The 24,864-nt window shown below is 43.2% G+C and overlaps 2 protein-coding genes across 3 annotated transcripts in view; one reads left to right on the top strand and one right to left on the bottom strand.

Moving 5' to 3' along the window:
* EMILIN2 (elastin microfibril interfacer 2) overlaps positions 1-17,385 on the top strand; it is a 38,844-nt gene extending 21,459 nt beyond the window's left edge. The window contains exons 5-8 of the mRNA XM_082046011.1: positions 3,850-4,182; positions 4,772-4,810; positions 11,143-11,277; positions 12,004-17,385. Coding sequence (XP_081902137.1) covers positions 3,850-4,182; positions 4,772-4,810; positions 11,143-11,277; positions 12,004-12,341 — 845 coding nt within the window. The 3' untranslated portion in view covers positions 12,342-17,385. The remainder of the gene's footprint in view (positions 1-3,849; positions 4,183-4,771; positions 4,811-11,142; positions 11,278-12,003) is intronic.
* Positions 17,386-20,474: 3,089 nt separating this feature from the next.
* The window catches only part of LPIN2 (lipin 2), a 48,466-nt gene continuing 44,076 nt past the window's right edge, over positions 20,475-24,864 (bottom strand). For both annotated transcript variants that reach the window (XM_082044206.1, XM_082044205.1), the window contains exon 20: positions 20,475-24,654. In XM_082044206.1, the coding sequence (XP_081900332.1) occupies positions 24,510-24,654 (145 nt within the window). In that variant the 3' untranslated portion in view covers positions 20,475-24,509. The remainder of the gene's footprint in view (positions 24,655-24,864) is intronic.

The following is a 24,864-nucleotide window of genomic DNA, read 5'->3' on the forward strand; positions in this document are numbered from 1 at the left end:
CAATATAAAATCTTATCAGGTGGTATAAGCCCATCGCACCATAAACCTTGGCAAAGTCAAATGACCCTGATATTAGAAATATGGCTGTGTTTTCTTCCAGATTTTTTATGAGGGAGTTTCAAGTGCTTCAGGCCAAACAAACAAGCCAGGTTAGTGAATGATTGTGTTTCAGATACAGACTTGGAGGCCAAACTCGTATTTTGTTGTAGTTTCTGGTGAAGGTAGCGCAGCATCCTGCTGTTTTCCCTACCCACGTTGGTGGCGAGGGCAGGCGGGTGGGTCCAGGGGGACCACAAACGATGTGCTCACCAAGGTGATGCAATCCAGCAGCTCTCTGTCCACCTTGAAAGGTGACCACCCACAGCTCCACGTCTCGTGGGGCCATTAATGTTTATAAATATATAAAGGGTGAGCGCCATGAGGATGGAGCCAGGCTCTTCTCGGTGGCAAACAATGATAGGACAAGGGGTAATGGGATCAAGCTGGAACACAAGAGGTTCCACTTAAATTTGAGAAAAAACTTCTTCTCAGTAAGGGTGACAGAGCACTGGAACAGGCTGCCCAGGGAGGTTGTGGAGTCGTCTTCTCTGGAGACATTCAAAACCCGCCTGGACATGTTCCTGTGCGACCTCACCTAGATGTTCCTGCTCCAACAGGGGGATTGGACTAGGTGATCTTTTGAGGTCCCTTCCAATCCCAAACATACTGTGATACTGTATGATACTGTGATTTGTTGTACTCGCTTCGCTCTCTGCATCTCTGCAGGCACGTTTGCTCTTCATGTGGCACAAAATTGAAAGCAATGTTAAAGTTAGTGGCCTCTTTTAACCTGCTGCCTATTCTTATAAATTAAACAAGTTTTCCAGGGGTCAGAAGTGTGGTCTTGCAGCCACATACTGTGCTGGGAGTGCAGTTTGGTTACAGTTATTTGACTCAAACTCCGGTTCCTCTGGTAATTGTCTCTGTTGCGGGGTTTCAAAAGCAACAGCTGAATGTTGTCTGCTGAAGTTATGGTCTAAGAACCCAAAGGTTTGTTCTGCATTGCAGCATCAATAAAGGGCAACATAAATCTTAGTGTCGTAGTGCGAATAAGAGGGTCATGTAGTCAGTTCCTCTGGGCTCCCTGTGACCTTGTCCAAAAGGGTAATTTGTAACTTAATTGTCAAATCCCTTTGGCATCTATAAGAAAATTCCAGTCAGATCCTTTCTGGCGTCTTGTGAGTGCAGTGACAGATTCCTTTACTTGCTAGTTTGTTTTGCACCCTTTGTTTCTGTGTGTTTTGGGGTCTAAGGAGCATGTGGCTGGGGCAGAACAATCCTAGAAACAGCCGCACCCCAAAGATCCAGCAACCTCATCATCCAGGTCGCTGTTTGTCTTCCTTCCCAGCAAATAGTTTCCGCTTCAATGAAGTAAATTGCAGGTTAAGGCTGAAATGCCATGCCATGCCGTGCCCACTTCACTGGGGCTTCGTTTTCTCACTGCCATGTGAACTTAAAACATGCATTGTGGAATTCAGTATCAGGACAGGGTGGCTCCGCTGTTGCCATCTTTGTCTAGTGACTTCTTGGTATTTTGTCTTCCTATGCTGCATATTGGTAGAAGAGGCTACAAACTTTTGCAAACGTGAAAGACCAGATCCCTCTCAACCCACACTTATCTGACTTCTGGCATTTTAAGTTGAGGTTTAGGCAGATAATTTTGGATTTAGCTTTATAAAAACGTAGTTGGATAATTCTGAATATTGCTGTGTTGATGCTGCATGCAAGGAAGCAGTTTGCACAGGTTACAGGATTTGAGCTGTTGATTGTTACTTAAAGGGTTAGGAAAGCAAGCAGACAACTGTATTCATTTTCCCTCTGTCAGCTTAAGTCACTGTCTTAATAAGCTCAGCTCAGGAGACTCGAGAAATGACAAGTATGTGCATCCCAAGGTAATGTATTTGTCAGTTTGTGATTTGAAGATCTTCATTTGAAGGTCTAAATCTGTGCCACTGTGGACAGAAGGTGTCTCACTAAGTTAACTCTGTTAAACAATTCACTTTGATACTTTAAGCCATTTAAAAAAAAAAAAAAAAGTATATATATATATAATTTCTTTTAAGCCTGGGATTTTTAGGAAGATAATTTTAATTGGAGTAAAGTGAACATTTCACTCCTTAGTCCACTGCTTTGTGGATAGAGTTACTGAGTAAGCTTCAGTCCAGCTTTGTGGTGCACTGTTCGTGTAACTTTCAATTCTCACGACAGTTAAAGTCAGCCAGCAAAGCTCAGGAAGATTATTTTTTCCTAGCAGGCATATCTAGCAAAGGAATGCAGGTGATGCGAGACTCTGACTTCAGACAGGTCTCCCAGTGCTCTGGAAGGCTTATGTGGACTTTATATGAGACTGAGAAGTAGAAACGAGATTCACAGGGATAAAGCGCAGGTGCTGAGTAGTCACGAAACAGCACATAGGTTGTCGGTGACACTGTGTGGACCCTGACTGCGCATCACGGCCGATACCTGCATGACGTGGCTGTAAGCTCTCGCTCAAAGGCTCAGCGTAAGGTCCTCTTGGGGGTCCCCAGCTGTTCAACAGAGCCAGGGGACATCTCACACCATGTCTGTTTTTGGGCATAGCGGTTTGGTTTAGCCCTGGCCACTCATAAATTTACCCAGGCTGATTTTGGACTGTGATGCACTGAAGAACTTCATTGTGACCATTGAGACCTCAGAGCGGTGATCTCCACTGTGGAACATGTGGAGCATCTCTGGTGGTGACGAGTTGCACCAGATAAATTTGCAGGGGGATGTTTGTTAATTTCACCAGAAACTCACCTCCATCCCTGCATTTAAGGCTGTGCTTTGGTCTCAAAATGCAACCAAAATAACAAATGCTAATGTTTAATTTAGAATGAAATTCAAATTAATCTGTGTAAAAGCTGTCATTGCATCTCCTGAAATCTACACATTTGTAAATTCATGTTCTTAAGGTTGATGTAATTCACCTTCATTTTTAGGAGGACATTGCATCCTTAAATGTCATTTAGGACTTCATTTTTATGAATAAGCCATCATTCCTGTATAGGGCTTAAAACTGGACCGGATACACAAATGTAACCATGTCAGTGCTGTTCAGCCCTGATGTCGTATGTGTTGGCTGCCCTTCTGGAAAAGTCTTTTAATGGTATCTCTTCCCTTTAAACAATAAAGGCTTTTCTGGTAGATTATATCCTGGGGTTCTGCCTTCGTTGCCAGAAAATATTAGTAATGGGAGTACTTGGAATTTTAAAATCATTGCTTTTGCAAAGTAGGGAAAAAATTCTTTAAGTCGGTATTCACTTACTCAGTTTTTTTTGCTGTATATGTTTTTCTTTATGGTAGTCACGTGAGAACAACGCTGCCTTGTGCTGGGTGTTGTGCGAATACAGAGTTGAAAGAAGGAGCGACGGGCAGGAGGGTTCCGGAGAATTGAACTCAAGGTGGAGGGAGAGCACGCAATGGAGATGAAGGCAGCGGTGGGAATGGGTTTGATACACACCCGGCTTGTGCTGAAAGCCAAAGCTGGACTAGTGGGTGAAAGCTCATGGGTTATTTTGACTGCTGCCTGTCCTGCCTCCAGGCTGCCTTCACCCCTTTCGCTGTGCCACAGAATGGGAAATAGGGGAGTCTGTGGTACTGCAAGAGTGGAATGGAGCTTTCCAGCACAGGCTTGGGTCTGAGTAGAAAGTTGGCCTCAAATTGAGTCCTGTTTTAAAGTTTGGGGTTTTTGTTTGTTTGGTTGGTTGTTTTTTTACAAAAATATGAAATTTTATATGTCACTATAGGCGACTAATTCTACATCTTTCCTCTTCTTTCATCATTTCGAAGGGCGACCAGAAGCACCACGGCAGCCGTTGCCACCCAGACCCCCTCTGCAGCCCCAGCCCGGCATCTCCCTGCTGCCATCGCGGCCGAGGGTGCAACCCCCACGACAGAGGATCCCCCTCCAGCCACCGCAGCCCCGACCCCTTCCGCGCCCATCGCTGCCCGGGTCGGCGGCTGCGCCATTTCTGCCCGGGACAACCGGGATCATCGTGGAGACCGGAGAGGCAGGGCCTCCCGGCACCATTCTGATGTCGGGAAGAGGGCGGCTTCGGAGCGTGGATGGTCAGGCTGGTCAAAGCACCGTGCCCATTGCTGAAGGGTACGCTGGAGCACCAGGTGAGAGAGACAAACTAATAGTGAATCACTCCTAAGCGCAGTGGACGTGCTAAGTCTTGCGCAAGGGGTGACGCTGAGGTCTGTTGTGCTTCACCAGCCACCTTTCAGCCTTTTGTGGGTGCCCCTTAGAGCTGTAGCTGGTGGGAACGGCTTACAGCAGCAATGGTTTGTGAAGGAGTCTTTGCAGCCTCCAGCTGTGCTCTAAAACCTTTTCCTTCACCTACCAAGCTGTGCCTTTGTTCCTTGTAGCACCACAATGAATGACATGAGGAAGAAATTTTTTACAATGACGGCGGTGAAACACTGGCCCAGGTTGCCCAGAGAGGTGGTAGATGCTCCATCCCTGGAGACGCTGAAGGCCAGGCTGGACGGGGCTCTGAGCAACCTGATCTAGTTGAACATGTCCCTGCTCATTGCAGGGAGTTGGACTACATGACCTATGAAGGTTCCTTCCAACCCAAATTATTCTATGATTCTATGGTATGTTGGTGTTTGGTAACAAAGGATGCTTTCTAGAAGACTGCAATGATACTTTGTCATAATGTACTCCATTATGTACTATATCACACCTTATGCTTTTCCTTTGTAGGATATCCAAAGTTATCTCCTCCTACCACGGACTCAAAAGGTAAGGCAGTTTTTTCCTAGAAATTCTTTACACAGGTACTTAATCTTTATTTCAGTCCCTGAAAGTCATGGTTGAGAGAAAAAAATGTTGATTTTTCAGTATTTAAGTTTAGCATTAAGGAAAAATTAACAGATTTTTGCTATACCTGAGCATTAAAACATAATATACGTCCTTTGAAAATATGAGGTTTTTTAGGTTTTGAAAAATAATTAATTTGGGGTTATTCTTACTTTGGTGTTTAAAAACAAACCAAAGGATTTCTGTTTGCTAACAAATGTCAGTACTGACCTTTTTTTCTTTTTAAATGAAAAAATGTATTTATCTCAGACAATTTTAATATTTCTTTAATGAGGAATTAATAATGCCAAGACTAAGATCTTGAAGCACTGTTAGTATCTGAGCTAGTGCATGAATTGTTCCCCCTCATGAGGAAGTTTCTGGCTTTGTTAGAATCACAAGGGCTCATGTTCCTGACCTCAGTGAAAACAGGAGCGCTCCCACTGACAACCACAGTTTAAAAAGATGCAAAATGCAGTTTTCTTGGTTTTATAATTGTTAATATCAAAGTGCATTTATAGATTTGTATGATAAACAGATATAAATTTTGTGCGGTACATGCTATTTGGCCTTGATAAATACGTTAATTGGGTGCTGCCTGCCCTACAACCTCATACTCAAGATTTTATCGAATCCTGGGGAATCATATCTGGGATCAAAGTGAATATTCCCATACCCTCTTCAGAAAGAATGATTTAATCTAAATTTGTTTGAGGAAATAGAAGAAATAGATGAAAATAAAACGTAACGGCTTTATGGCATCTGAAATCCTACCCTTGGACTTAGTTTGATGGCCCTAACAAAATCACACATACACGTCCTGAAGACTGACAAAAAGAGTTCTAAAGACACCACTCTGTAATTCTGACATTTATACTTTCTAATTAAAAATCTGACATAGCCTTAAAGCAATCTTTTTGCATTTGAGGATTGTGGTGGTGAGAACAAACAGCAATAGTTGAGGCTTCTGGAAGAGGATGAGAAGAAATGTTCCTTTTTCTTGATGCCAGTAAAGCCAACATAGATGTCTAGATTTCTGTGATAAACTGATTTCCTGGGGGTTTTCTTCCACTTTGTACAGTCTATTGCCATTTACAGACAGCAGTATTTTAATAAGCTTATGCTAAAACTGTGTGAAAGAGTAGGTGGATGTTAGAAGCGCTGCAAAGGCAAGATGTGGCAGGCAGCGCACTACTTGGTGAAACATGTTGTAAGAAACAATATCACCCTGGGATCTGGAGAGAGGTTGGGTTTGACCAGAGGGTTCCTTTTCCTGTTCCGTGCCCCTGGGAACGTATGTAAATATAAGATATACCTGCTGATCTGTCCTGTAATTTCCCCCAAATGCTTTGCAAACCCTGAGGTCAGGTAGTCCTAGAAAATAGAGAGCTAAGTGTGGTGCAAATAGAAGTTAGACTTGTGTGGATTCAGCATCTGCACCCACTGCGCCTCATCATCAGTGGCTGCTCATAAACAGCAAAGAAAGAGCATTCTGGGGCAGAATTCAGCAGTTTGCAGTGTTGTAGAAATTAACAGCTGGGGAGGGGAAGGTTTTTGGCTTATTGGAGGAGCTTAAATAAGGCATCAAGGAATCCTTAATATCTAATTTGTCTAGGGCCATAGTTTTAGGGTGTCTTTGCCAGTCTTCACCCAGTACATTTTTTGGCGCTGAAATTCAGATTTGAAAGATCAGACCTTCTTGTGCTGTAATTCCTAATGTCAGAAGCTAGTATTATTAAATTGGCTTTCTGAGTACTCCCTTTCATTTCTGTTTCTGAATAGCTTCTGTTACATGAACGCGCTGCTCAGGAAGAAGCTGAGGGCTCCAGCTCTGTCCTCTGGGGTTAAACCAGCACTTCGGTGCTCTTCTTGAATGCTGAGGCACGATTCACATACTGAAGAATTTCTTGAGTTGATCAGATTCATTAGCTACCTGTTTGCCTGCGTCTTACAATATAATTTTTAGGCAAAGATCTTTCAGGACTTTGAAGTATGAGGCACGATATTACCTATTAGCTCTGTTTTTACAGGCAAGGAGTTTGTGAGGAAGGTGAGGTAAGTGTCAGGACGTAAGAGAATGCACCGAATCTCTTTTAATACACAAAGAATTGAACTGATTGTTATTAAAGAAACATCAGCAGCAAATGTTATTGAAGCATTGCAGTTTTACAACTATGAGAACTTTTGTCTGCTGGAGCAAAGAAAATTGCACAGGCAGAAATAATGAATTGGCTGATAGACTGGTCTGGGAACTGATGAGAAAATGCTTGTAACGATCCACAAGTCATACAACTAGGTAAGGACAGAGCCAAGAGGAGGATTCGAATGTTCTGATCACCATACAGAGAGGGTCACAGTGAAAAAGATTCACTAAAAGCACAGATTGGTTTCCCCACCCTCCCCCTTGTTGCAGTCTGCAGTGCTGCTTGTGTCCTTAACCAGCAGCTCCAAGGCAGGGTGGTCACTCCTCTCTAAAAGAAACCATGTAATAAAGAACAGCTGAGCTAGGGAGCCCTGTCACTGTGGGAACGCTGCTGTGCGTATCTGTGCAGGTGAAGGGGCTAATTTTGCTTTGGGCTTTTTAATTCTTCTTAACTTGTCTGATCCTCAGACATCTTAACTTTCTCCGTGTCACTCCGGGCAGCAAGCCTGTAGGACATGTTCCAAATTTGAGGGCATGAGGTTTATTGTAATGTAAGGTTTATGTTGTTGTAGGTTGTCCTTGATTTGAAGAAAGAGTTTACTGAATACATAAATTACCCTGCAGTGCTTGTGATGGGTTCTGCTGCACGTTTAGCTCTTTCTTTTAATCCCTGGGCAGGGAGCAGTATTCTCAGTAGTACACACCAGTGATCTAGCACGGGGGAAAGCATGTTTGCTGACTTTGACATAAGGAACGTGTGACCACCTGCAGTTGCACCAGTGCTTGTGTTTTGCTGTTGTTCACGTGAAAGAACGGCACAGTTCACAGGAGCACACTGAAGGATGGGCAGGAGATGGTTACTTGTGTAAGCAGCGGTAGGTATGTGCTGGGGCAAACCTTCTCTCGCTGTGATGTGAAAGGTGGGAGTTGTAAGAGCCATTGCTAACAGACTCAGGAGAAAAGTAGCTGTGTCTTCATAACGCACCGAGTGAGTTGTCATCCGCCTCAGACACACCGTGGCGTAGCAGAGCAGAACTAATGGGCGCAGCTTCATCAGGCAGTGGCTCATGAAATCAGGGTGGCACTGTGCTGTGCTGCATGGACATCCCATGGGCAGAGGGAACCTTCCTGAAAATGAGATGTGTTGGGGTAAAACTGAAAGTTAAAAAAGAAAGGCAGGGAGGTGACAAATTGCTTATATTTTTGTCCCATTTGCTCTAACTGAAATGATGCACATTGTTCTCATTTAGATTGAGTATTGGCCAAGCAGAGGAAATCTGACATACCCTCCTTACTCCTGCCAAATGCAAAGGAGTCAGAAGTGCATGCTGACAATGAATTACGTACTTATGGTTTCTCTTCTGTGTAGACTCCTGAAGAGTCCTCATTCCAGTTACTGAGCAATTGTCAGTGGCACCATCACACTGTTATTTGTTTCTCCTTTCATCTTGATAGAAAATGCTTGTGCTGTGCACTGTTTTGTTTTGCTTGATTTTTTTTTTTCTTTTTCCCCTTCTGACCCTTGGGCTCTGTGGGAGGCGTGAACTGTGCTGGGAAGTCAAAAGAGAGGTGGAGAACCAGAAATACAACTAGCAGATGGGTGGAAGTAGATGTAACCTAACAAAGACCACCCATGTATCTCTTGTGGGCCCCAGAATGCATTATTCTATTAATAGCTTAGATTACCATGAACATACATACTTGTTCTTGCTTACATATGTATATATCTCAAGTGGAACCTTCTTGAATACATCTGAAGTTCAGTTATTTCCTTCCCCAGAAGCTTTCAAACTGTGGTTAAATATTTTGAGAAACTCTTTGTCTGCCTAGCAGTTTGTGAGAGCCACGCATGTTGTTCCCAGCTTTTAAATGCTCTAAAACTTTTCCTCCTGATTTCTATAATTCCACAACAGTAACTGCTTAAGTGAAAGCAGTTTCCAAGCCTGGACCTTGCCTAGAGAAGCTGAACTTTGGTCTTTGCATGAAGAAGAGTGTTTGCAGGTGGGGACGTGTAAGAGAAGGTTGTTCACCTCTGTAAGGTTCTGCAAAAGCACCACTAAGAGCTGTCGGTAGGACTTGTGAAAGCTGCAAATGGGCAGTGCCAGCTGGGAGCAGGGAGGAGGATAAGAGAGCACAGACACACTGTGTCTTCCCTGCACCTCCTTATTGAATCCTACAATAGTTTGGGTTGGAAGGTTCCTTCAAAGGTCATCTAGTCCAACCACCCTGCAATGAGCAGGGACATCTCCTGCTAGATCAGGTTGCTCACTAGATTGATCCACAGATTATTTAGAGGGATTTAAGTTTTATCCTTTGGGCAAACATAGATGGTTTGCTAAGCTGGGCTGTGGATCTGAAGCAATTTAAGCAGCAAACTCTAATAGGTATTCTAGCAATTAGTGCAGGAAAAACGTGAAGGAAGCATGGTGACCCAGAGCAGGAGTTGCTCCCTTATCCAGGTGACACCAACCTGAACAGAATTGTAGCTCCTGCAAATGGGGAGGACAGAGTGTCTGGGCAGGCGGCAAGTAGTTTCTGCCATCTGTGCAGTGTGGCTGCAAGGGAGAGAAACCTTTCCAAGTGAGCCAACAAGAACTTAGTTAAGGTGCATTTTCGGTTGATTTGAGTCTCAGGCTAAGTTGAGAATACAAAGCAAAGCTTTCTGTAAGTAGTGTGGTGTTAAGGTGGCAGAGCTGCTTAAGTAAGTAGACTTCCTGCAATTAATTTTGGTCCTTTCAGGTAAACTCATCTTAGCTCACAGGAGCACCTGCAGGCACACTGGCAGGTAGGAGTAATGAAAAAGGGCTTCTGTCTGTTTTCTGAGCATGAGACAAAATACTGAATAAGGAGATTTCCAAAGATACACAAGGTAGCAGGTTACTAGCCCCTGAGGGAAATCAAGGTTGTTATTTGCCATTTCTGAAGTTGCAGTCATGTCTTGCCTTGACCTTCCCCTCCCACCACCCCTCCTTTGCCAAGTTATTTAGGAAAAAAAAGCAGAGCATTTGTGTATATCCACATTTTAGGTGAAGTTTTGTCACTCCTCAACTTCGGTTTTTAAGGGAGATAGTCTGTATTGAACATTGGTTACTGATGAGCATTGAGAGGAAGAGAAAACGAAACATTTATTTTGAGGAAGGCAAAAGAAGGAGCAGGGGTGAAGCAGCACAGAGAAGACACAGATCCTAATCTGAACAGGGTAGAACAGAAAGAGCAGCTGAGGACAACTTAAGTATATTTGTTGTTGACCTAATTGCCCAGCCAAAGAGCAACAAGAGCTGAGTACTTCTAGCAGTGTTCCCACCCTAGGGGAAATGTTTAGAGGGAAGGGAACTAAGATGGGACTAACAAGTGGTTGGTCAATTAACACTTGCCATTAAGTCAGTCTGTTAAACGTAAAAATTTGTCTTAATTATCCAAATTGTACTATGTCTACTAACAGCAGTGTTTAGCTAGTAAGCAGATAGCCACTATGTAATACCTAAGTGTCTGTTTGATCTGCTGAGAGAAGAAGAAAAATTTGTGGAGTGAAAAGTCCTCCTCAAAGGAGGTGCAAGAGAGCTGTGCCCCAGTGATGCTTCTCTTTGCTTTAATACCAACATGTTACTTCTTGTACCTATTTTCACTACCCTCTGGCAGGGAAGATAGGAGATCTAAGGTGCGCACAGCTTCTCAGCATAACTAGGAAAGCTGGAATGAGCTTATCACTTGCTGGAATTTACCGCGAGCACTTTATCACTCCTGTGGCCGTCGTGATAGGGACAGAGAGCAGAGGTGTCCAAGGGCAGCCTCAATCCTGAAGAAGGTCTGTGGCAGAAGCATTGTTGGATTGAGGGGTGGCAGGATTTCCACTGCCAGCATTCAGAAGCCACGTACCTTTTCCTTAGAAGGAAAAAAAAAAAGGATGCTGTGGCCAAGGGGGGAATTTTATGGTTTTCAGTAAATTTTATGGTGAGACACCTGGGACCTGTGCCAGCAATACGTATTCTGCTAATTCTGGCATCCATGAAGTGACAGGGATAGTTCAAGTGGAGTAAGTACAGGAACAGAGACGCTGGATTATAAAGCATCACAGAGAAAGGCTGTGTTGTCATCCTGATGTGACTCTGACTCATGTTGTTACCCATTTTAGGACCTGCTGCCGCTGCGCCCTCGCTGGTGTCATTTTCTGCTGGACTCACCCAGAAGCCTTTCTCCAGTGATGTTGGTGTGGTTCACTTTAACAAAGTGCTTGTGAATGACGGGGACTATTATAACCCAAATACAGGTAATGGCCAAAGAATGGACCCACAGAGATGCCAGATGGGCAGCAGCTTGGGTTACCAGTGGGTGATGCTATCTCAGGCCTTGCTGGCACATTGGACAAACAAAAGAAGTCAATCTAAACCAGACACATCAGGTTAAAAGCTTCCTGTGGTTGTGGCAGATGTGCCCAGCCATACTGACGCCCAGCTCACCACTGCCTCTGCTCTGCCAGCACAGCTGGTTGTGCTCCCCACCCCACCTCTGGCCAGCTGAGCTCGGGGAACAGAGGTGACGTTCCTTGCTACTCCACTTAGCTGCAGCTTGGCCAGCTGGGTCACCCGGGGTAGAGGAGGGAGGGAGGCGATGGGTACAGCCTCTCCAATGACGGTAACTGCTGGCTGCCTCCTTCTCAAGCAAAGTGTCATGTCACTTGAGGGTGTCAGGTGTGCCTTCACCTTCTGGGGACATGCACAGTGTGCGGGTGCCTCTTACCTCTTCACCTAGCTCTGAGTCAGCCGAGAAGGTTTCCAAATGTGGACAAGACCTGCTGACGTCCTGCAGGACTGGTGGGCTCTGACACAGAAGCAGCAACCCTTTGCGTTTGTGACTGCTGTCATTTGGTCAGCTGCCCAGGCTGACCTTATCACTGTTATCTGTAGGTAGCGATGAGTAACCCACGTCGCTTTACGTTTGTCGTGGTGCTTTTGAGAGCCCAGGTCTCTCCATTTTGAGTAACTCTCTCCTGCAGGCATCTTCACGTCACCCTATGAAGGGCGCTACCTGATCACCGCAGTGCTGGCCCCTGAGAGGGATGAGTACGTGGAAGCAGTGCTGTCCGTCTCCAACGCGAGCGTGGCTCAGCTCCACACGGCCGGGTACAGAAGGGAACTGCTGGAGTACCACAAACCCTACTCGGGAAAACGGACCTGTGGTGGTCCTGGGACCTTCCACCTTGTTCTTCACCTCAAAGCAGGAGATGAAGTGAACGTCGTCGTGACAGGAGGCAAACTGGCCTACACAGACTCTGACGAAATGTACTCCACGTTTAGTGGAGTTCTCCTTTATCCTTCCATTTCTCATGTTTAGGTTTACCTTGAACAGGAGAGAAGGGTAAGATATTCAGAAGAAATTAAGTGTAATAAAATTCAAAGCTTTAATATATTCAGTTTATATATTTGATTTCAGTGGTGGGTTTATAGTCTATACTGAGACCTGTTCCTTGTCCCCTGTTTTCAGAGGTAGCTACAAAAGACTTGTTTCTGTAGCTAAATTAACTCCTCCCCAAGCTCTTTTTTACCTGTACAAGCAGAACAACTGTTTAAACACCAAATACGTTCTCCATAGATACTTCTCCACTATGCTCTTGCTATTCCCCATTAAATTGCCTTTGCAGTCTTCTCCCTAGTTTATCAAGCTGTCCCTAATGTACCAAAGTTTACATCTTTGCTGAAGTTTACAGCTGTGCTCAGCTATTTTCATGTTTTCAGTAAAGCAGGGGCAAGATAGCGAGATTGTATTGGTCACGGTTGATGACTTCTCGGTCCTTGTGTTATTTAATAATATGTTGGGTCAAGTGCATTCGCGTGAACAATTTGTTCGAAGCAGTTTTTAACCATGGTGATGCAAAGCCAAACAATAGTCATCTGCATCAGTTTTCTTTTTCCCATTAAGGGCCAAATGCGGTGCTAAGAGACAAGCGGCTCATTCCAGCCAAGTGGGAGCAGCTGTGCAGGGAGAAACTTGCCTCAGCTTTTCACTGGGCAGATGTGAGTGCAAGGTGCAGTTGCTGCTACTGAAAGATTTAGAACACTTACTTTCAATTGATAACGGTAAAAAAGATGATCAGTCAAACCTGGTGGTCTTGAGATTAAAGCTTGCTTCTTGGCATGAATAAAACAGGTTAGAAAATATCTGAATTGTCTGTGCTTAGCTAGAAAAATGGTAATTTTGAAAAGTTTAAAAAAATTTTCCAAAGTTTTTCTCTGGCACTTGTATAGTATTTGCATTAACAAGGAAGTCTTATGCTTTTTTTGCATTGTAGAAGACAAATCAGAGGAAAAACTGTTGATACAGGAAAATAGCCTTATTTTAGTCAGTACTGTCAAGTGCACAAACCAGCCATCTGCACTGAGTCTTGGTTGCAACAGCTTCCCGCATCGGTGCTTTTGAGTGAGGTTTAATACTCAGCATCTGCTTATTTGGATGAAGCAACTTTCTTAGCTTAAACACATTCGGGGCAGTAGTATTTTATTTCTCATACTAGACACTTCACTTCTCAGTGGAGGTAACAAATGTGTTTTGGCTCTTTAGAGTTAGTGTTTTGTTCTCTCTCATGGCATAAAAAAAAAGAAATCCAGCCGTGCTTTACTGAGAGCAGGACTGTTCAGCTGTCACTTATATATTGTTATATAAGCTGATCCTTTGTGCTCTGTACAGAGTTGTATTTATCATAGTGGTTTGTGTAGTATATTTTCTTTTTTAACAACTCCAGAACAGCTCTCTGTAGCCTCAGAACAAACAATTCCTGTAGGTGAAGGAAGAACTCCCCATGCTGTAAGCAGCACAGTATGGTTTAGCTGAAGCCCTTCCCTTCTGAGGAGGTCAGATGAAGACTTACGCCTTTGTTGCTTAGTTTTGGAATAGATACTCCCTCATAACTCTGTTTCCAGGCAATGAGATGGGGCCTTCCCACAACAAGCTGTCACATCCTGGAAGTTGAGCCGCTTTTGAGAAAAGCGGGTGGAAAAAGCTTTCTTTCCCCGGAGGAACTCTGGGCCAGTCCCTGTGCAGCTCCGGGTTGCACTGGGGGAGTTGTGAGCACGGGAAGGAAATCACGAGTGGAGTTTTGAAGCACCTGGTTTAGGAAGGTCTCTTGGCACCTGATTTTCAGAAATGATGGTGTTACAGGTAAGCAGAAGCTAGGCCTGGGTGTGTTTTGTAGCAGGAAGGCTGTTTCTGGAAGAGCAGTGTTAGTCAGTAGCCAAAGACGTACAGTGAACTTGCACCTCACAGCATGATAAAGGAACCCACCCCGTCTAATTTCCCTGCACTTCTGTCTTGACCTGTGCTGCAGCGTGAGGCCACGTGCTTGTTCAACAGGCACTTAGTTTTCTTCTGTCCTAAATCAACAGCCCCTTTCTGTCCTCTGCCTTTCTGGGTCTCAAAAGTGAAGAGGCAGACAGGAAAGATTGCTTTTTGCATTTTTCAAAAGCCAGTTACATCAAGCACTTTTTTTTTTTTTCTTTAAACATAGTTTCTTGTTATGTACAAAAGCCGAAGAGGCACTTCTTCTTTTAGGATATTTTTCACTCTCAAGAAAACTGTGTTCTCTAAGAAGTTGGCTCCAGACTTATGTATGACTCAAGTATTGTTAGATTATTGTTGCCTGTTCTAAAAATGACTCATAGAAACAAACAAAATGAGCTGAGTGCTTAGGGAGACCTCGCTGGCAAACACAACCTATTTTCCACCCCACCCTCCTCTAAGTAAGAAATTTTTAAGAATCAGCAGTGCAAGAGTTGCGAAAGTTCTGTCATCTAGTTCTTGTCTTAACTGCTTCCGTAGATTTCTAAATCCAAGCCACAAATCTTCACCAGCCCCTTTCTGCTCCTGGGACAGGGTTGTCTTCTACCAGAAAGTTTCTCCTGGTACCCAGGATCGGCTGCTGCCAGTGCCGAGATTGTTCAAGCTCTCAAGTTCAGCAGAACTTATATCTGTGCACAGGTATAAAGTGTTACTGAAACTATGCCACAGCAGGGCCCAATCTCAGTGGCAGATGCTGAGGACACCTTTTAGAACTTTTAGGGATAGTTTCCAGTCCACCATTTCTAGCAGTGTGGTGGCAAAAGCTATGACCTTTGATAATGAACCTCTGTCTTAGATTTCTGCTTTTGTGGAGGGAGACTTGGCCCTTCATTTCCACTTCCTTGGTAATTGCTGTAATCAGGGTAGGTGGCTCGGTTCCTCCTGGTGAAGTTATTTTCCTGGAGCTTACAAGGTGGAATATTCACACAGCTGGGAAGACCACAATGCTGTAGCCCCTGAGTAGCAAACAGATGTGAGAACTTGCATCCCAGTCTCTGCTTCAGTGAGTGCATGAATGAAACACTCATTAAAGCAGCAGCTGGAAGAGACTTGAGCACAGACGTACTCATGGGCCCCCTGAGGGTTTGCTCCATACAGAACAGCTCCGCTTCAAAGGAAGGAGCAAGAGCCCTGCTCCAGAATACCCTAAACCCACTGACAAAGCCTTTACATCTTCGGTGAGAATCAGCAGCAGGACAAGGAAGTACCTGCACTAAAAGGAAGATTTCACACTGTGGCTTCCTCATTTGCCTACCACATCCAAGAGCACCCACAAAGCTCAAATAGGAAGCATCTGTTAACCAAGAAAGCCTTAAAAAAAATTAATCCTGTAGGTGGGAGCTCTAAGGCAGGTATGCTGCCTGTTTCATAAAGCACAGCACTGCCTTGTAGATCTGTTGTGTAGGTAGCTTTGTAATGCAGCATACAGGGATTATGGGACTCTTAGGTAGAACAGTATGTGTTGTGCCAGGTGTTCCTATTTCACATCAAAACAGGAAGAAAACCAAACTGTAGAAGGTGAAGCTGTACAGACGTGTCTGACAGCCCCTTAGCTAGGCACGAGCAACCTGATCTGCTTGAAGATGGCCCTGCTCATTACAGGGGGGAGTTGGACTAGATGACCTTTGAAGGTCCCTTCCAACCCAAACTATTCTACTCCATGATACTAATGTGGTGTCCCAGGGACTGTCAAAATATCAAACCCAACAGAGTCCCCAAGGCAGCATGCCTTGCGATAAAAATAAATTTCCACAGCCAGGTCATTAACAGCAGAACACCTGGAGAACATGCCAGCATGCTGCCAGCCAGCAAGACACTGGCCAAACATGGAAAGTATATATCCTAGAACAGGTACGGGAAAAGGCTACAAAGCAACTTATAAATTGGTCCTGTCCCCAGGAAAGCTTGGAGCAAAGCAGGAATGCCAATTTTCACCACAAAACACATACAAAAAAACTACCTCATTATTTTCATTTGCTATTAAGACTTCGGGAACAGTGGAGATATTTCTGTATTGACCACTAAAAGCAATGAGGATTTTCTGTGGTATTCCACCATGTATCCTTTCAATGGACCCCAGGTTACTTGCAGCAGCTTTGTGCAGTTTAGCTGAGAGACTCCAGTCACCTTGGTGAAGCCAACCAGCTATTCAAGAAAAATTTGAAATAGGAAAGAGAGCGAGCTGTAAATGGAAAGCATAGGAAGGCAACTGGAAATAAAAATGCCCCTCACCACCCCATGCAGGTTTAAAATGCACTGGGAGTGCAAGACAAAGGGCTCCCCAGCTGCAACCACGAGATTCAAATCCAGATTGAATTGTTTCCTGAGGATACATTGTGCGTTTCAAAGTGAGTTGTATCTGCTGAATAAGTCAGTCGTTAGGTTATGGCACGTTAGTGGATACAGATCTGTTTTACCGTACTACAAATGCATTTACAGTCTTAGTGTGGAGATGGGAGGAATGTGCCGCTGTCCACTTAAGCTGGAGCAAAATAACGCCCTGGCTGCTCATTGCTCCCAGGTACTGGCATATAGTTCCAATTGTCAAGTTACCAGGAATACCTGAGAGCTGCGTCCTGTCATCACAAGACAGGCTTGCACTCGAGCACCAACCTTCCTGCAACGTACCCTGCAGGTGTGAGAAAGATGCAGAACAACAGCTCTGCCAATTCTTCATATGTGATGTGAGACTTCAAAGAACATCCTGTAACATGTTACTGCATAAGCAGGTTTTGGCATTTATCCATTTTTGCTATCTTGATTGTGAAAAAAAAAAAAAGGAACATTAAGTTTTCAGACAAGAACAGCACATCTGAGAGCATGCTTTATGTATGCATGTGTATACATATATTCATGTATAGAGAGAGAGTGATATCCAAGAGCATGAAGAAAACTGTGATGGAAAACTGCAGATATGTCCAAATAAAGCCTACCTGTTGTGCGATGTCTTGATGCTCTTTCACTTCCAAGCGAACAAACCAAATGTAAGCCATAATTTTTGCTCTCTCCTCCACCACCTTTAAAAACTGCAGTTTTTGGCTTTTCACTCAAGCTTGCCTGTGTATTTTTGTTTATTCAGCATCAAGCACTGTTACATAGGCTTTGTGGTACACAGTTCTGCCAATACAGTTCTTCCCCATCTTAGCTGCTCGTTCAGTGCCCTGATTTCTGGCGTTCAGTTGGAAGGGACCTACAGTGATGATCTAGTCCAACCACCTGACCAATTCAGGTCTGACCAAAAGTTGAAGTAAATTATTAAGGCCGTTGTCCAAATGCCTCTTAAACACTGACAGGGATGGTCATCGCCCACCTCTCTAGGAAGCCTGTTCCAGTGTTTGACCACCCTGTCAGTAAATAAGTGCTTCCAAATGTCCAGTCTGAACTTCCCCTGGTGCAGCTTTGAACCATGTTCTATCACTGGGTCCCAGGGAGAAGAGCTCACCACCTCCCTCTCCATGTCCCCTTCTCAGGAAACTTCAGAGAGCCATGAGGTCATCCCTCAGCCTCTTTTTCTCCAAACTAGACAAGCCCAAAGTCCCCAGCTGCTCCTCAGAGGACATTCCTTCCAGGCCTTGCACCAGCTTTGTTGCCCTCCTCTGAACACCTTCAAGGACTTGCACATCCTTGCCCTAAGCTGCACAGAGTACTCAACGCAAGACTGCACCAACGCTGAATACAGCAGGATAATCACCTTTTCTGACCAGCTGGTGATGCCATGTTTGATGCACCCCAGGATGGGGTTTGCCCTCCTGGCTGCCAGGGCACACACTGGTGGCTCATGTCGAGCAGCACCCCCAGGTCCCTTTCTGCAGGGCAGATCTCCAGCCACTCCTCTCCCTGTTTATACCTGTGCTGGGCATTACTCCATCCCAGGCATGGCATCTGTCATTTGTTCCTGTTAAATTTCATGCCATTGATAACTGCCTGATGCTCCAATCTATCTAGATCCCTCTGCAAGGCCTCTTGGCCCTCAGGAGAGTCAGCAGCACCTCCCAATTTGGTATAATCAGCAAACTTGCTCATGGCGCATTCAACTCCTGCATACAGATAGCTAATAAAAATCCTGAACAAAATTGAAACCCAATGAACAGTGCTGCTGACCGATCACCAACCAGATGTTGCCCCATTCACCACAACACTTTAAGCCAGTTCTAGGCTGAACAGATCAGGCTGAGTTTCTTATTCTCACCAGAACACGTACACATGAAGTAGCAGAAGTGGGGAACATGAGATTACAGAGCAGCAAGGTAGAAAGGAGAAGGAAAAGGGGAAAGCAGGGAAGGACTGGAACAAGAGAACCAACTATGAAGAAAATGAGGTGCACCACCTTTCAGTGCTGGTGGGAGAACAGCAGCCACCCAGTCCTTAGAGTAGAATTCAGATGAATTCAGACTAAAGATGAATGTTTAGTCAAAACCGTATCTATCTGGCATCCTTTCTGACAAGGAAAAGGCTTCTTGTAGCACTCCCAAGAAGGTGGCTTAGCATCGCTTGTAATTATCCCACTGATAGTTGTGTCCCAAGTACTAAACATGAAAGCCATTAACACAAGTGCTCACTTTTGTGCAGCTCAACATCTGTTCTCCCATGGAGCCGCGCTGCTCCCACCACCTGCCAGCCTGGGGCTGCAGCCCAGGCCACGAAGAAAAATACTGCACCAGCCCGTAGTGCTGGAGCCTTTCTTGCTGTTGCTACAGCTCCCTGCACAATTAGAGAGGTCTTGGGCATCTCTGGTGTGGGGCAGAAACATCACTGTGGTTTTATTAATTTGTTTTGGGCAAGGGGAGAGGAGAAAAAGCAGAGGGTATCATCATGCTTAGAAAACACATTGCACCACAGTGGCTGCCCTGCCAGACAGGAGACCCTGACAAGCCCTTGCTGTGCCCCACAGTGAAACCTCCAGAAGCTCTGAGCTGTCCCCTGCCCAGAACACCCTTCTGCGCAGCCGGCTGCCTCACAGCTTGGCTCACCCCTGGTCCCAGAGCTCGGCTGGCAGCTGCAAGCGGGAGCACACACGTGCTTCCCAACCAGGATGGTGCGGGCTGCACGCACGGCAGGGCCCTCAGTGCACTGAACTCTAGAAACGGTGCCCTGCACACACACAGGAAAGCACTTGCTCTTGGAAACCAAGATTCTTTGTTTCTATTCTCTACACACCTAAGACCATTGCAGCAAGACAGAAAAAAAAATCCATCCACCAAGAACAAGATTACTCCATCAGGAGTCCACTAGGGTACAATGGACATGAGAGGAACACCACCACCTCAGAAATGTTTTTTTCAACAGATGGGAATATATGGTATACACAGGAGACGCTGCCCTGCTGTTGGTGCTGGCACAGTCACTCACTGCGCACAACAAACAAGTACTGAGACCTGGGTGTGAAAGAAAGATGGGCAGTGAAGAGTGCAGTGCGAGGAGTGAAGCGCCCCAGCTGTGAGAAGGGTGCAGCATGTGAGCACCATTGCAGGGGACACCCAACAGAAAGGGAGGATCAAAAGACACAATACCGTTTACACTTCTCGCGCAGATACGTCACACTTTTAGACGTGGCTGAAACGGCTGGATTTTCTACGGTAAGCTGCTAGTTAGTTGCATTTACCAAAACCAGCAAGAGTCTAGGAACAATAAGTTTTTACTGAAAGCTTGAGGTCCCTTTTTCATTATGGTCTCACAATAATTGCCTCAAGCAATTTAACAGCTGTCATGAAAGACAATACTCTTGTCCTTAAAAAGTAAACTTGAGTGGAATTAGGACAAAACTCCAAATTAGGGCAGATTTGGAAGAGCTCAAAGTATACCATTACAAGATTTTCTTCAAGGCAGCTTGTGTATTCCCAAGTCATGCATCTGTAACTTGATTTTCTATATTATTAATGCACTTTTGCTCTTCATTATAGTTGTAACCCAATATTGGTACTGGCACACAATGGAAGTTCGATAACAGCAGTTATTTAGCAGTTGTATAAATACTCCGAAAAAAATAAACCAAGTATGAGAGAAAGCAAAGGTATCATAGTCCTCAGAACAGCAACCTGAATTCCACATAAAATATGAATACAATTGAAATAAACCCACATTTACTAAATTAGCTATACAAGAATGGAATCGCCAAGTACAAATTGAAGAAACCTATTAGTTTAAGTTTGTTTATTGTGATAACATTGTTCTGAACATCCATAAACATTGCACTGAAGTGTGGGTTACTGTACCCAAGATAGTCCAGTCTTAACAAAAACCACTGTATTGGTATATCACAGATTTGACTATTTTAAACACACTACCTTATTAGTGATTGGGTTGTTTAACAATCAAGTATTTCACATCTTCAACATAAAAACGAAACAAATGATTGAAGAGAGTTTTCCCACCCTCAAAATAAACCAGCATTTTAACTTTCATCTGGAAGTAATTAACACTGTATAAAAAATCCAAAACAACAATTCCATTCTATTCAGCAGAATTTAACTTTGGAAACTAAAACTTCTTCAGGCAAAAGTGACACTTAAAGGCATCTCAAATTCCTTATGTATTTTTGATGTTTCATTATGAATTACCATTACAGTAATTTAAACAACTTGCATTCATACGACAGCATTTTCTAGAAGACTTGTATGAAATATTAACATGAAATCTCATCTCTTTTTGTCTTCACCATAAGCAGATTCAGAGTTTGCTTCATAAGTTCCATAACAGAGTTGACACAAGTGTTAAAACTTTTCCAGTTGAAAAATAATAAGTTTTAGAAGGAGTATACCGATGACAGGAAGCTAAGGATACACGAGCCAAGACCGCACATGCCATTGTGTACTCTTAGGGGTGAGTGCCCAACCTTTTGAAGTACAAACATGCTTGGTACAGAAAATAAAAATCCAGAAATGTGTACCACTGAAATTACTGATCTTTATAGCATTCTAGAAATGGGTAATGTCCAAGTCACTGACAAGTTTTGAATTGCAATATTCCTTATGTACTCCCAGCTAAGTATCATTGACTCAACCTCTGACACGGTTCCAATGCTAAGAGGATCTGCATCTTCAACAACACAGTCTTAACAGGGGTGTGCGTGCGCCTACAGACACACACACTTAGAAGTTCCTCTTTCACAGAAAGAATGATTTAGCTTGCGCTAATTTTAAATAACTACAGCACAGCTTGTTCTCAGACATTAGTTTCAGGCCACTTCTCTCGACTAAGGTAACAAAGGACAGGCCAATGCATAATTCTTATTTACTCCACTTCATATTAATATTGCAGCACAAGCCTACAGGTTTGATAGTAATGAGATATCTTTTCTAAAGTGCCCAGCAGTCCAAATTCCATTGGTATGCAGTGACAGGTACAGTGCCCCCATATTCTGTCCCTAAACAGGTTTAACAAGCAATCTGAAAAGCTTCAAATACAAGCCAGGTTTAGAAAAGAAAAACAAAACAAAAACCTCGCCCTACTCATATCAGAAATACTCAAGAACACCTTTACATTTTATTAATAAACCAAAACTGTAGCTGTTACAGATCAAAAAAAAGCAAAATTTTAAGCTAAGCAACTTTTTGGGCATCTCTGTAATGCAAAATAACAGGTCAGCAGAATGAGGAGCTCTCTACAACCATACAACCCCCACATCCATACCAGCTTAAAGTATATGCATTTGGAGATATACTTGATACTATTTTTCCACACTGCTCATTTACTCAAGTCACCACCTTAAAATCCACAGCTTATCTTTATGACAATCTGAAAAAAATCAATGGAATGGAAGAAAAAAATTAACCAAGTTAAAAAAAAATAAATAAATAAAAAAATCAACTGAGAAAGATACAGCCAAGCCTTGGCAACAATCTCTCCCCCATTTGGAAACTCATCCCAGTTGCATGAAGTGCTTTTTTTTTTTTAGAAAAACCTGTGTAATACTGAGGCCACCAAGAATAAGTTGAGCATGGTAAAGAAAATTTTGACATCCACAAAGGACTGTTTCAGGAAAGGCAGCTTCACTCCCTTCATGTAGGATAAAATCTTCAGATAGAATATTTCATCTTGTAATTAAAAATACTTTGTCAGGTTGGATTCTTATTTATTTTAAAGTCTTAAAGTGACTTAAAAGCTCAAATCCCACTGATATTCAAAGCACTTGGTGATCATGAAAATTTCAGCTTCTAATGAAAGCTATGGAATAAAAGAAAAGGAACAAAAAATAAAAATACATGGAATGATGTTTGTAAGCTTCTGACAGTAAAAAAAAAAAAAAGCAGCATGAGCAAAATATCCTTTGAGTTGCACCCTGTGAAATCCACTGGAATACTGAGTAGATTGTTGACAAGACCACGAATCTGCTGAAACAGTCACAGAAAGTATCATTCTCTCTGTACAAGAGCAAGGATGCCTTTCAGTTCAGTGACATGCATGGCACACCGTGACAGACAGGTGTGTTTTCTTTCCCACTCTAACACTCCTACTTCGAAAGACAGGTTCCATGCTGATTTTACGTGCCCCCGCTCTTCGTTTAATGTCTTATAAACACAGGAATACACTAGAAAAAGTCATTTTGTTCATATAGTAATGTAAAAGTTATCTCCCCTCAAGCAGTTCACCAGCTCTGTAGCATTAGCTGGTGTTAACCTGAACCGTGGGTTAAGACACTCAGCCCAATAAAGAAAATATTCCTGGAGAGGGGGTGTAAAACCCTCTTTTGCAGCTAGTGAGACACAGAGCTCCTCAGCTACATTCAGCCCAAGTAAGGAGAAGGGCCTTGTGTGGGGGAGAGCTCGCCCTGGAGCCTGGTGGAAATTCTGGATGTTGCCCCAGAATGGTCTTTAGTGCATGGCCCCAGGAACTTGCTTAAGGAGTGACAGAAAAGACTATGCGCCCAGAAAGCCCAGGACTGATGTTGAAATGACTGCATTCCTTAAGCCCTCTGGGCTGGTGGAATGATAAATTCTCACCACAGATTTGTCCGAAGGAGGTTAAAGTCACTATCTCAAAAAAGCAGAACTACCTTTGCCTTCAAGTATTTTTGGAGAGAGAAACACTAGCTGCTTTCACAGCTGATAAACACTAGACTTGGAATGCAATTTGTTCACAAGCTTGGATCTTAACCTGAGGAATGACCAGCATAATGTTTATGAATAACCTAAAACTTAAAAAGAAAAAAATAAAAAGGAAAAAAAATTATTCTGCTCTGCAGCATTTAACCATTCTCATACCTGGAATCTCACTATTGAGCTGCATTTCCTTCCAGATACCGAAAACCTGCAATACAGAATTCTGGAAAGACCTGCAGTAGACAATTAAAAAATTAAATACATAGTTTTTTTAGTATTACAATTCCCTGAATATAATCTGTACATACGTTTTACTGGCCTACACAGCATACACACATATGCATCATCTCTGTGTTGAAAAAGGAAATAAAAATGCCAGCTCCCCAACTCTTACAGAAATGTTCAAGATTCTTCTTGATGGAAATTTAACACATTTAAGCATTTTATGTAAAAAAAGTAATAGAGTTAGAGTGTGAATTGTACAAGTGCAGATTAGTACATGTAACAAAAGGCGTATTTACATTTGAAGAGGAATTTTATGTCTTCAGAGTCTGTCAGGCTAGTAAAGTCTCCACATTTTCTGTATTCTAGCTGAGAAAGAGCACACTGGTCTTCGGCTCTGGCTCTTTTTAAAAATGGCCTAATTGCCCACCTGAACTTTAGACCATATTTTTAATTAATAGGTCTGACATTCTATTTGGCAGTTTCCATACACTTTTTGGCTTCATTTTAGAAAATACACTATTAAGACTAATTAAAAAAAAATAATCTATGTTTACAATAAGATCTGTATTGATGAAAATGCAAAGTCACAGTTTACCTCAGCATTTAATTGCCCTGAAGCACTTGGGTACCAGGATCATCAATGACAGGCCAATCTCAAGTGCCTTAGCACATGTATATGAAGACAAGCAATAAAGAAACAAACAAACCAATCAACCCCACACATAAAAAATAACAGACAGTAGCTTTGCATTTTCTTTGTTTTAAACCAATAGAGTTAAAGTGATTTCTTTAGTAAGACTTATGGTACCAGTATATAAATTAGCATCTTTGTTAAGAAAGTTCTTCACATTTAAACTGAAGCTGAGCAGCTGAATACGAATTTCCAACTCTGGGTGAGACGTATGTTTCAGATCAGGTCGTCCATGTTCAGGTCAGGAAGAGGCTCTCTCCAATAGCAAAAGGAGCTGAATTCTGGGCATGGAAATGCAGAACTCTGTTCTTTGTTAAGCAATGGGAACACATGTTCCACGAGCTCACTTAGTCTGTAATATCTATATTAAAAAAGAAGAAAGACCATTATTTAACAGTCTAGTCACTGTTCAACTGTAGCCAAAAGGAGCTTTAGAAGTCTAGACCAGAAAGGTATAGTCACATAAGGCAGCACTACTGCAGAAGCTATTTTCAATTTTATTTCACCAATTTACTTTTCTTTCTGAAAAGTTTTGGTTAAGTATCCAAAGCTGTAAGTCTCTGGCAATTAA

This window comes from Streptopelia decaocto, assembly GCF_964273445.1.
Source record: "Streptopelia decaocto genome assembly, chromosome: 2".
Classification (NCBI taxonomy): domain Eukaryota; kingdom Metazoa; phylum Chordata; class Aves; order Columbiformes; family Columbidae; genus Streptopelia; species Streptopelia decaocto.